This window comes from Microtus oregoni, unplaced genomic scaffold, assembly GCF_018167655.1.
Source record: "Microtus oregoni isolate MIOR12 unplaced genomic scaffold, Mior012 000098F_ref0000018, whole genome shotgun sequence".
In the NCBI taxonomy this organism is placed as follows: domain Eukaryota; kingdom Metazoa; phylum Chordata; class Mammalia; order Rodentia; family Cricetidae; genus Microtus; species Microtus oregoni.
In genome coordinates, this window is record NW_024544711.1 from 775,589 (window position 1) to 789,025 (window position 13,437).

At 39.2% G+C, this 13,437-nt stretch overlaps 1 protein-coding gene across 6 annotated transcripts in view; it reads right to left on the reverse strand.

Annotated features, from left to right (window-relative positions):
• Positions 1 to 13,437, reverse strand: part of LOC121442974 (protein FAM13B-like) — a 79,564-nt gene that overhangs the window by 37,086 nt on the left and 29,041 nt on the right. For 4 of the 6 annotated variants that reach the window (XM_041644618.1, XM_041644620.1, XM_041644619.1 and 1 more), the window contains exons 3-8: positions 12,126 to 12,316; positions 11,504 to 11,716; positions 7,862 to 8,039; positions 7,412 to 7,553; positions 1,562 to 1,710; positions 900 to 1,032 (exon numbers count right to left, since the gene is read on the reverse strand). In XM_041644618.1, coding sequence (XP_041500552.1) covers positions 900 to 1,032; positions 1,562 to 1,710; positions 7,412 to 7,553; positions 7,862 to 8,039; positions 11,504 to 11,716; positions 12,126 to 12,282 — 972 coding nt within the window. In that variant the 5' untranslated portion in view covers positions 12,283 to 12,316. Of the gene's footprint in view, positions 1 to 899; positions 1,033 to 1,561; positions 1,711 to 7,411; positions 7,554 to 7,861; positions 8,040 to 11,503; positions 11,717 to 12,125; positions 12,317 to 13,437 lie in introns of those variants that run through there. The other 2 variants (XM_041644621.1, XM_041644622.1) reach the window with 2 other exon arrangements.

Genomic DNA, 13,437 nt, shown 5'->3' on the forward strand with positions numbered 1-13,437 from the left:
CTGAAGAAAACAACCTTATTTACTCATTTATTTAAAAGTGTTAAAAATGCCAGGCATGGAGGTATACACCTTTAATCCCAGCACTCAAGAAGCAGAGGCAGATTTCTCTGAGTGCCAACCTGGTTTAGATAGTGAGTTACAGGCCAGCCAGAGCTATACAGTGAGACCATATTTCAAAAAGACTAAATAAATGTGTTAAGATATGTCTTTGAAAAAGTATAGTTCAGATACTGCTTTTATATTTTTCTTTTTTTTTAATATTTATTTATTTATTAAGTATACAATGTTCTCTCTGTGTGTATGCCTGCAGGCCAGAAAAGGGCACCAGACCTCATTACAGATGGTTGTGAGCCACCATGTGGTTGCTGGGAATTGAACTCAGGACCTTTGGAATAGCAGGCAATGCTCCCAACCTCTGAGCCATCTCTCCAGCCCAAAGTCTTTTTTTTTTTATACTTTTCTTTTTCAGACCTAGGTACCAAATGCAGAAACTCTCACAATGCAGGCAGATTCTATACTGCTGACATACAGACCCAGCTCCTACGTTTGTACTAAATTATTTTTTTAAAGAAAATTATGCAGTTGCTTATGCAGCAGCACCGAATTCAAGTGTTCACAGTTTTCTGCAATTGCAGATCTTTAGCACTCTGAACGTGCACACAACACAGGCCTCTCAGACATTACTCTGAGCTGACTGCTTTAGAAAGTTACACAAAAGATTAAAATAATAAAAATAAGATGCTTTACACTTTTCTCTAACATGACTCCTAAATTCTACAGAGAATTTATGTTCTTAGGCATTTACAACACAGACAAGTATGTCAACAGAATTAATAACTAACTTTTGTTATGATAGAAACACATGGGATAGTCAGAATGATGCTTCTAGCATTTCTTACCTCATTATTTTTCTGATCCTCAAATATAAAATCTTGCTGCATGACTTCATTATCTGCAGCAGTAACAGCCACAGGCTTTGAACACTTTATGTTACCATCACTGGAATTAGCAGTATGAGCAGCAGCATCAACCCTAATAAGATTTTTAAAAAGTCAATCAGATAACAATCATGACCTATGTTGGCTGTGGTGGCACAAGTCCGTAATCCTGCAGTAAAGTAACTAAATTGGTCAATTCAATCACAGTACTGCCATCTCTAGAAACTCTATTTTTCAAAGTTCTAAAACTTTAACCAAACCCAACTAACTAGCTAGCATAAAAACAAACTCTAAGGAAAATATACACGAGGCTTTACTTCTGAGAAACGTGGAACACTGGTAAATGAAAATCCCTTAATGGCTTTTAGTTTTCTTTTGCTCTTTTTTTTTTTTCCTGAGAAAGGGTCTTACTATATACAACCTGCACGGTCTGGCCTCCTGGTCCTGCCTCTTAAATGCTGGGATTGCAGGGGAACACGCTTGCTAGCTAATTCTCCAACACTAATTGTATCCCCCGCTATGCCAAGCTCAGCCTCACAAAGCAGTGCTTTGGTGTTTGGTGCCTGAGTCTACGGTGAGAATGAAACACTCAGAAGCTAAAGATGCTCAGCTGAGGTCTTTACCTTGCCGACGCCGTAACACTGTCTGGTTCCGGGGTGTTCTCAGGCATCCTCAGCTGCAACCCCTCTGCCTTTTCTACACCTTCCTCTGGAAGTTCTTCTATATGTTCCAGCTTTTCATCTTCCTCTTCTTCCTCAGAAAGCCCATTAACCTACATAAAAAGGAACTTCAGGATTAAATTTAATAAAGCCTTTAAAAGTCTTACTCTAAAAAATACTGTAAATGCAAGGAACTCATTTTAAATTTCATTTCCTAATACGAATTTCTTCTCTAAAGTGTCAACTTTTTTATATCGAAATAAAATTGTAGAACGGGAAAACATATACCTAACATGCACAAGATCCCAGTTTCACTCCCTAGCACTACAAAACTAAGTAACAATAAAAAGTAAACAAGTGTATAAAAAAGAACAATGCAACTATTTAATTTTGCTTATGTCAAACAGCATTTCGATGCATGATAAATATGAATAATGTTATAACCTATGAAAAAGCCTGCACTTAACAGTAAGAATGTTTTCACTGGGCCCAGCAGTACACGCCTGCAATTCCAGTACCAGGGAGATGTCGGGAGGATCTCTACAAGCTCCACTGGCCAGAACTACACAGAAGATCTGTCTCAAAATGAATTTTTTAAAGCTTCATTTTCTAACCACTTTTATATATCTAGTAATTTTCTAATTAATCTTACAAATCTAACACGAAAGACTTCCAGTTCCTTTCTACACTTTCTAAGGATATTAAATAATTCATTTTAATATTAGGTATAAAAAAGAAGGCACAAATATCCTGCGTTTCGTGAAATACATATGTAAATTCAGTAAATGAGAGACAGAGGCACAATTATTAAAGGTCAAGATCATCCTGGCAAACTGAGAGGCCAGCTCAGGATAAATGGGAGTGGGGGATATTCTAAAATGTTGCTTGTGGCTGGGCTGGCACACTTGTCTTTAGTATTCAGAAGACAGAGGCAGGCAGATCTCCTTAGTTCCAGGATAGCCTGGTCTACACAGTAAGTTACAAGTTAGCCTGGTCTACAGAGTGAGCTCTAGGCAAGCAGAGACACACAGTCAGACCCTATCAAGGGGGAAATAGGGGCAAGATGCTTTCTTTATGTGTTAGCTATGTTTCATAATTGCTGGCTAACTTCTGATCACATTTTTCATGACAAAACGGGACCCTAGCCAGTGATGTACCTCTGTGATAGAACACTAGCCTAGCATTTGCAAGGGCAAATCCTGAAACAAAGGACTTACATTTTAATTATTAAGCACAAAATTGTAATTTTATTTTTTAGTAGGATTTATAAATGTCTCCATCATGAAACCAACTTTATATTAAGTAATCACTAACAAAAACGAACAACTAAGATACAAAGGGAAAGTCGATAAAACATTTTTTTTTTCCCAAAACAGGGTTTCTCTGTGTAGCCTTGGCTGCCCTGGAACTTGCTCTGTAGACCAGGCTGGCCTCAAACTCACAGAAATCTACCTGTCTTTGCCCCCGAGAGCTGGGATTAAAGGTGTGCACCACCACTGCCCAGCCAAAAACATGGTTGTTAAGTGAAACCTATTTTAAGGTTGTCCAAAAGTAGCAGTTGGATGTGGTGGCACAAACCTGTAAGTTCAAGTCTATCTGGGCTCCACAGTGACTTCCAGACCAACCTGAGCTACTCAGCAAGACCCTGTCTCAAAAATAAATTACATCAAAAAAGAAATTATCGCCGGGCGGTGGTGGCGCAGGCCTTTAATCCTAGCACTCGGGAGGCAGAGGCAGGCGGATCTCTGTGAGGTCGAGACCAGCCTGGTCTACAAGAGCTAGTTCCAGGACAGGCTCCAAAGCCACAGAGAAATCCCGTCTCGAAAAACCAAAAAAAAAAAAAAAAAGAAAAGAAAAGAAAAGAAAGAAAGAAAGAAAAAAGAAATTATCTACCAATAACCTAAAAACTTTTATAAGTTAATACTAATCATTAAAATACTGAGCAGCAGATCTTGGGCCAGAGTCTCATCAAACTAGCCAGAGACCATTACAGAAAACGGATCAAAGCACAGAGAACAAGGGATTATGTGGTACTATCCCTAGCCGCACTTACACCACAGTTGCACCTACAGCTAGAGATCATTGGGGAAGTGGATATGGGGACTGTGAAAGCCAGAGGGACAGGAAGTGCTGCGAGGCTGTGTCTCCGGGAAATGACTACACCCATAAAGTCTTACCAACATGGTTACCTAAACTAGACTACACAAGCCCAAGTGGGAGCTCTTCAACACTAACCACTATATCTGTCAGATGAAAACAGTGGCTGGAAACTGCAGCTCAGGGACAGGCTGCTTCTCTAGCACACCTAAGGCTACAGGTTCAACCTAGGGAATCTCAAAAAATTTTCTTTAAAAAGTCAGTGACTTCAATTTGTAAATATGTATGACAGATTCCATTTAATTTGTACTTACAAATGTAATGCCTCATCTACCAATAAAACAGCTACAAAAAAAAAAAAAGATTCAGAGGGGGCAGTGAGCTGGACAGACAGTGTCAGCCGATAAAGCGCTTGCCATCAAGCTTGAGTGGACGTCCTCAAGTGTGTTCCCTAGAACCTATGTAGCTGAAAGAAAAAACCAACTTCCCCAAGCTGTCCTCTGACCTCCACAGGTGCCATGATATCACATCACATACATACACAGTATATAAATTTAAAACTATTTTTATTTAAACAATAAACATTCAGTCTACCTATTTTGTTCCTATTTGAACATGTATCACTCCCATAAATCACTCTGGAGATGGCTCAGAGGATAGAATGCTTACGACACAAGCATGAGGATTAGAGTTCAGATTCCCACAGCCCAAGTGCAAAGCCAGGTAAGAATGCTGGTCTGCCTGCAATCCCAGTGCTCGAGAAGCAGAGACCGGATTCCCAAAGCTATTAGCTCGCTAGACTAGAGACTAGCCCAAGTCAGTAAGTTCTGGGGATAAGTGAGCGACCCTACCACAATATTCAAAGAGGAAGGTATTCAAGGACAGCACCAATGTCAACCTCTAGCCTCCACATACAAAAGATACACATGTGTGCACCTCTGCACAAGTGTGTCCACATACATTCAAACACATATGCACAACAAACATACTAAAAACATGCTAAAATGAAATAATTTTAGGAGGTGGCTCAAATGGCATGCCACATAAGCATTAGGACCTCAATCTGGACTCACAGATCCCATAGAAGCCGGACATGGTGATGCACATCTGTAAGTCTAGCACTGGGGAGAGGGCGTCAGGAAGATCCCCAGCACATACTGCCAGCTAGCAGAACCAGTCACTGAGCACCTGATTCAGTGAGACCCCCCTGCCTCAGTAGGTAACTAACGTAAAGAGCAACAGGGAAGACACCCAACGTTGTCCTCTAGCCTGCACACACATATAGACATCACACACACAAATTTAAAAAAAAAAGAATTTTTTTAAAAAAAATCACTTCTATAGACAATAGCTCTTGGGAACTATGAAAGCCTTATGCTACTTTATACTAAATGTATCATATTCAAGTCAATAAACCTTCCATAACCAGCAATCTCCAATATTTTCATCAACACTAGTATAATCACAACTGAAAATATAGCCTTAGGATTTTCTTCTCCTTAATTCCAATTCCTAGCACAATCATTAGGAACTTCTCCAGTAATAACTAACTCAATTATTTATATCAGAGAGATCATAAAGAGCAGAGTAAAAAGTCCTTTCACTCCACATTAATCTTCAAAAATTCTTCATCTTTCCTTTGTCCACTTGATCTTCTGCTCAACAATTCTTGTTTATTCATAGTTATTTTGAACTTGTAGCTTTGAACTATATACCTGCCTTAACTTCACTTACAGAAACCTTCACCCATACTTACATCTCTTCTTTCGTTGACTGCTGCAATTCCCTTCTCTAGGGCCTTGTGAAATGCCCACTCTCCAGCCTCCAGACTGGAGAACACTGCTAGCTGCCTTCTCAAATGGACAAACACAATTGTCACTTCAAACCTCCCTACTGGACTTTTTATTCATCTGAAGAGCCCAATCAAAGTCCACTTGACTTCTGTCAAGTTATTTCTCAAGCATTCCCTACTCACTGTTTCAACACATACCCCGCATAAGACATCGACTATCTTCAGAAGAGTTTAACAACTAAATACTAGTTAATGGGGTGACACTCCAAAACAGTGCTGAATAAACTTGGCTTCCTTCAATTATCAAAATTAAAATAAAAAGCAAAGAACTGCCCGGCAGTCATACTTGCTAGTATCCTTAAGCATATAAATCAGACTTAAGTATTAAAGTAACTTAAACACAGCTCTGCTGAGTTTGAGACTATTTTACTTGCACTCAAATACCTCATCAATTCTACTAACAAATCAAACTGAATTTACCAAATTGCTTAAAGAAAAACAAGCTTCACAAGTCTGTACTTCTGTTACTTCACTCTAATCAAGAAGTTTATTTTTTTTTTTTTTTGATGGGTAAGAAAGTTGATCCCAGGGGCTGGAGAAAAGGCTCAGTGGTTAAGAGCACTGGCTGCTCTTGCAGGACCCAGCAGCCACCTGGTGGTTCACAAGCATATGTAACTCCAGTTTCAGGCAATCTAATGCCCTCTTCTGACCTCTGAAATCACTAAGCATGCACACGGTGTAATGACATATACCCATACATACAACATAAAATTAAATATTTTTTTTAAAAGAAAAGAGATCTGGAGTTGGAGAGATGGCTCAGGGGTTAAGAGCACTGGCTGCTCTTCCAGAGGTCGAGTTCAATTATCAGCGACCACATGGTGGCTCACAACCATGTAATGAGATCCTGTACCCTCTTCTGGCCGGCAGATGTACATGCAGACAGAACATTGCATACATAATAAATAAATCTTAGGAAGGAAAGAAGGAAGGGGGGGAGGGAGGGAGGAAGGAAAAGAAATCCCAGTAATTAGCAACGTGAAAAACACCTCACTACCCTACTTCTTGGAGATATTTTGATCAATATACTAATACCTTTTCTATCTATGGGCAAACCCAACAGAATTCAACATATCTCTTCAGTCTTGCTTAATTTAAGTATCATCCTATGTAATGTAAAATGCGATATATTTTAAAGCCAATTTTTCTAATGTTTGAAAAAATATAAAAGTAGTGACATGTAAGACAATACTGACATGTAGACATAAAGTTCAGTACATATAAGGAAATTATAGGACAGAAAACCACAAAAGTATACGACAATATAAAGTATAATCAAGGCATACACTGCAAATTTGAGAAGTCTATAAATCTAGGTCAAGCTGTCAACAATTTCTTTTTTGTTTCTTTGTTTTTTCGAGACAGGGTTTCTCTGTACCTTTGGAGCCTGTCCTGGAACTAGCTCTTGTAGACCAGGCTGGTCTCGAACTCACAGAGATCCGCCTGCCTCTGCCTCCCGAGTGCTGGGATTAAAGGCGTGCGCCACCACCGCACAATTTCTAAGTGAATAATGAGGCTGGAGAGTAAAGTCAAAGGAATTTCTACTATGCACTCTGCCATTTTCCTAGTTGAACATTTATCTCAGTAATAGAATGCTTACCTAGAATGCACAAAGACTGAGGTCCAATGCTCAGAACTACAAATAAATAATACATGTTTTTGGCTTAGTACCTTAAACTAGGGTCAGGAAGTAGGGATAAGGGTATAGAATCCAATCACAGCTACAGGGATGTGCTGCTCATTCATCACAGAGATAACACAAGAACCACTTCCAGTTTAGCAGGTAAATTATGTTTCTGTCAAGTCACTATAAGAGCGCACTCTTACAAATATTTTCTAAGAAATCGAATGTTAAGTATGCTCACCTGCTCAGTAATTGAACTCAGATCATTTGATGAAAAATCTTCCTCTTCATTCTCAAAAAACTCATAATAATTTTCCAGAAGTCCCGCCATTATCCTGCTCACAATTTCTTGTTCTTTCATATCTTCCACATCCGTGTAAATGCTGAGAATAAAAGCTTAAATTGAGCTGAGTTCTTAAATTAATTACAGGTAAAATGAGAAAAGAACCAGTGAGTCACTTTATGAAACTGAGCAATTTATGTCATCATTCCGTACCTCAGTTTTCCCATCTGTAAGACCCACCTAATGTACCCTGAACACAGTAATGTTGTGAGAATTAATCAGATAGACTATAAAAATAATAATAATAATGGTTCACCAAGCATCCTATGATTCTTGGGAAACGATATAGTGATCCCATTTCACAAATTCAAATTTTTTTAAATTAAACAAAGTTGTGAAATAACTTACTGAAAGACATCTGGACCAAAAACAGCAGCCAAAGAATTTGCAGACCAAATTTCTTCATGATGTGATGCTACATTGGCTAAAAACCTACACAGAAACTTTAACAAACTGTAATTAACAGGTGGAAGCTGTTGCAAGAGGAACCTCAACTTTCTTCCAAATTCATCTTCATTATTATAATCTATAAAACATAATGACAGGTTTTCTTAATGAAGTAAAAAGTCAAGCTCAGATATTTTGCCAGGTTCACATTACTCCACCCACGTCATTTTTTTTTTTTACTATAATTCAAAACCTCTTCACTTCCTCCGGAGAGGCCGCCTTAGGGCTTTGCATTTCACTTATTAAGTGAAAGAAGAGTTTGAAAGGGGGAGGCGGAGAAGGATTCAGCCCCAATTACTGTAGGATGTTTTCCTCACCTAGTACTCACAGGCCTCTAACTTTTCTCATCATACTGTCTCCTGCATGATTACTACTGTTTCCATTTAATGCCAACTCTAAGAAGTCACAATACACTGACCTGCCATCAACAAGCAAGTAAGGATCAATGACAATCTCCTATGCGAACAGGGAAGAAAATAAGAAATGAACAGGGTGACAGGATTCGGAAAAGAACCAATCAACCTACACAGTACGATCCAACTAAATTGAAAGGAAGGTTTCTGTTTCTCACTTGGGTTTCTCCTCAAAATTTTTTTTGTTTTTGAGACAGCCTCACTTGGTAGCCTAGACTGATTGACCCAGGCTGACCTCAAATCTGGCAATCCTCCTGCCTTGGTGCTGGGGTTACAGGCACAAACCACCCACACCTGGCTCTGGTTTCATTTTTTACCAAGTGAATGTGATTACAGAAGCTAGGCCTGTGTTTGTTATGTCAGTGAGTTTTTACTAACAGAAATGGGGCCTTGAGAAACCCCATTAATGGATGATGGTCTAATTTTGGAGAACTTCTCAGATATATTTAAAAATGAAGTAATTTATTACTTTCATTTTTTTTAATTTTTCTGGTTTTTAAAATTAACTTACAGAAAAAAATGGTAAAAGGTTATCTACTGTCATGATAATACTGGCCGTTTCTGGAAGATAACAGAGGTCTAAAATGTTTATCAGGGTCAGGAGAGACCACTTAAATCACTAGAACTTACTGCACAAGACTAAGTACCTGAGTTCAGGTCTCCAATATCCCCTTAAGAAGCCAAATGCAGCCGGGCAGTGGTGGCGCACGCCTTTAATCCCAGCACTCGGGAGGCAGAAGCAAGCGGATCTCTGGGAGTTCGAGGCCAGCCTGGTCTACAAGAGCTAGTTCCGGGACAGGCACCAAAGCTACAGCTACAGAGAAACCCTGTCTTGAAAATCCAAAAAAAAAAAAAAAAAAAAAAAGAAGCCAAATGCAGTAATACACCCCTGTAATCCCGGGACCAGGAAGATAAGAGACCAGAGGAGCCTGGGGCTTGCTGGCCAGAGCTCCAAACATAATGAGAGACCCTGTATGAAAAAATGAGGTAGAGAATGATTGAAGACAACAATTGACATCAATCTCTTGCCTCCATACACATGTATTCACACATACACAAAGTCTATCAGGAGGGGGAAAGTCACATGATTTACTTAAGATTTTTAAATGCAACAACTTTCCTACTTTGTGATATTAGTAACTGTCCATTCAAATACACCAGTACTCTGAAGTCATAACTGAATGGAACATGCCTGGGATTAGAGGCATAAACCACCACATGATTTTATTATTCTTATGTTATATTTAATAGTTTTATAATTTTAGTGTTTTTTAAAACATCATTCCTATAACTGGTGGAAACAATTATAAGAATCTATTAAGAGCCGGCTATGGTGGTGCTCACTTTAATCCCAGCACTCCAGAGGCAGAAGCAGGAAGAGCTTTGTGAATTGGAGGACAGCCTGGTCTACTATATAGTGAGCTTCAGGACAGCCAAACTAGAGACCCTGCCACACCAAGAATAAAAACATTTTAAAAGCACATAGCCAAGACAAATCAGTAAGTATTTGGTAACTTCTGTGAAGAGCTGAGAGAGAGAGAGAGAGAGAGAGAGAGAGAGAGAGAGAGAAATGGCTTAACGGTATGGCACGTGTGTTGCTCTTGTAGGGAGTCTTAGTTCCCTAGCTCCTGAGGATCCGACACTCTCTTGGGATTCTGCAGGATTCTGCACTCACATATATCCACAGACACGCTTATCTACATAATTTTCAAAACTATAAATCTTGGAGCTGGAGAGATGGCTCAGTGGGTAAGAGTCCTGGCTGCTCTTCCAGAGGACCCAGGTTCAATCCCCAAGACCCACGTGGTGGTTTAAAACCGTAGCTCTGGTTCCAGAGGATCTGACACCCTCACAGACATACATGCAGGCAAAACACCAATGCATATAAAAATAAATAATTAAAAAATAAAATAATAAATCTTGCAAGGCAGTGGTGGCACATGGGCAAAAGTAGGCAGACCTCTGCAAGTTCAGGACAGCGTGGTCTACAGAGTGAATTTCTGAACAGTCAGGGCTACACAGAGAAACCCTGTCTCTCAAAAATAAATAAGTAAATAAATAGTTTTTTGGGGGGAATTGCTTATAACAATTGCAAGCAAAAGCCAATTAACACTAATTATACCTAACATCTCCAATTTATCATCACATCACACCCACATATTTATTTTGTTTTTATCATCTATTCCTCTAAATATCACCTTTAAAACTTTAGCTCAGACCAGAGGGCTAGCTCAGCATGTAAAGACTCTTGCCACAAAGTCTGTCAACCTGAGTTCAACTCCCAAGATCTACATGGTGGAAGGAGAGAACGCCCATGTTCTGGCACTAGCGTTCATGGAAGCTCATGAGCACACACACTCTTTCTCTCACTTTAGTCCAAGAGGGAAAAGATTCTTAACTACCTTTGATCAGTGCTGGTGTTCCCAAAATATACAGCAGTGCCCTAGCATATAGCAAGCATTCAATAAACAATTGCATTACCTGAATGATACGTAGTAGCATATTTATCTACAATAAATAGAATTTGTGTCCAATGATCTAGACACCTTCCCAAGAGAATACCTTTTTGTGTCTTTGGCTCAATAACATCAAATCTAAAATAAATCAGGGAAGGGAGAGCAGCAAGACAGCCTGAGCTTAAAACCCAGAGCCTACATGATAGAGAATCAAGTCTGGCAAGTTGTCCTTTAACTTACACAGGCATACTGTAGCGTGCACATCCATACACACAACAAAATAAATGATAATTTTTTAAAGAGATGGTTCTGTGATAAAACACTTGCCACACACCTGATGCCTTGAGTGTTTGGGTCTCCAGAATCCATGTAAAAGTGGGAAGGTGAGGAACAGGACTCAAGGCTGTCCTCTGATGTCCACACACGGTAGTAGTACATGCAAATTCTCATACACAAATACATACACATCATATACACAAAAATACTTATTTAAAAATTGTAAACAACTACAAAGATCAAAGAATCTGTCACTGCCTTTACTATACCACATAAGACTCAAAGAGCAATGGAGAAAATAAAAAATCTCTGAAATTCTATACTAACTGACCATATATCAAATTTCTAAAAGGACTCTAAACTAATAATAAATAACTGAAATAAGAACCAACTGTTACCTTGAGAAAGCTGCACCAAGTGACTATGCAAGCTGCCAGGAATGACAGGTTCAGGGAGCTCCTGCAGGAAAAACCTAAGGAGACTAATGGCTGAGGGGACGTCCGCTTCCTTAACCAAATCCACCTCTTCTCCACTGTCGTATCTCTGTCGAAGCCACTCCACTGTCTCAGCGTTCCCATTGACTTGAAACAGCCCTTGTTGCTCCAGACCTCCTATGTTGGTTCAAGGTAAGAATTAAGCTGCACCTTAACTGCCTGGCCACATATATTCATTCTCAACTTAAAATTCTTAAGCTTTTGGAAAGGCTTTCCTGGCTCCCCAGACTTGGCTAAAAAAGCAAACTGGTCATCTAGCAACACGCTATCTCCAAGGGATAGTCTACTTCATCCCACCCTTATATCCATTTAAAAAGTTTCTATTACCCCAACTAAAAATGTTCTCAGCTGGGCAGCTGCCATTTCTAGGTAAATCAATTTAAGGAAAATATACTACAGCCTTACAGTTTATACTGTTCTTCATGCTCTGCATTATCCATACTAAGAAAAAACTAAATCAAAACCAAAAAGGGATAGCTGTGTTTATTACAACAAAAGCTAGCCCTCAAAGTAAGGAAATGTATACCATGTTCCTCAATATAGTCCACAACGTGGCGGACTATGAACGGAACCTCATTGTCTGGATGTCCTCCCTGCTGCAGCTCATCCAGTGGAATTCCAAATATTTTGTTAGCAAGATCGGAGTTGCAGTTACTCAAGGAAGGGGAGGAGCTCTTCCTCATATCTTTTTGCAGCCAGAGATCAAAGCTGTCTTTTCTGCCAAATGAAAGACAAAAAAGAAAATAGAAAAAGGGAAAAAAGGACTATAATAATTAACAGGCGGCACTATTTGAGTAAATACATTAAAGAAAAATGCTTTAACACCTGAATGTGCACTATTTAAACATGTTCTGTTTATCAGGCCCATGATACAGTCTACAAACAAACTTCAGTGTAATTGCAAAAGCTTTCCTCTACTATAGAATCTGGTCTGAATGCTCTGTGTTATCTGAACACTTTAACAGTGTCAAAGGTCATCCAAAAGTTTCTGGAAAGTGACATTAATATCCCAAGATAATTAAGGGCCAAATTTGCCCCAAGACGACTTTCACTCTGAAAGTGTAGTAATATTGCAGTTGTAGGAAGACGTCAAACCTAATCCATCTCTGAACCCTCAATTCACAAAGTGGGTAATCAGGAAAAGAATCACTTTTTGTAAACTAATGGGCCTTTTTGAGACATGGTCTCAGTGTATAGCTCTGGTTGCCCTTAAACTCAAAATCCTTCTACCTCAGCCTCCTAACTGCTAGGACACAACCATATACAGCATGTCTAGCTATCAATCACTTTATAAACTGAGGCCTGATAAGAACAAGAATAATCATTTCTTTCTATAAGAGCAGCTGTAACTCATTTTTTTTTCCAGAAAGGAAAAATGTTTAGTTTTAAGCTTCCACTTTTAGTGAGGAAAAAAATTCCAGACCCCCAAGCTAGTTCAGAAGAAATGGTTGTCTCCTTGTAGGAGGGAGACCAGTAAAGCCAGGAGACAATGCCTCAAGTGAGTCTCTAGTATCTGAAGCATTAGGTAACAAGTAGTCCAAATAACTAACTGATCTCAATAAAAATCCATTCACTAAACAAAAGGAGAAAAGATTTATCTTAAAAGAAAGAAAAACTAGGGGGCTGGAGAGATGGCTCAGCAGTTAAGAACACTGGCTGCTCTTCCAGAGGTCCTGAGTTCAATTCCCAGCACCCACATGGTGGCTCACAACCATCTGTAGTAAGATCTGGCGCATTCTTCTGGCCTGCAGATGCACATGCAGACAGAACACTGTATACACAATAAATAAATCTTTTAAAAAGAAACATTTTTTCAAGTACTGATATGCCAGATAAAA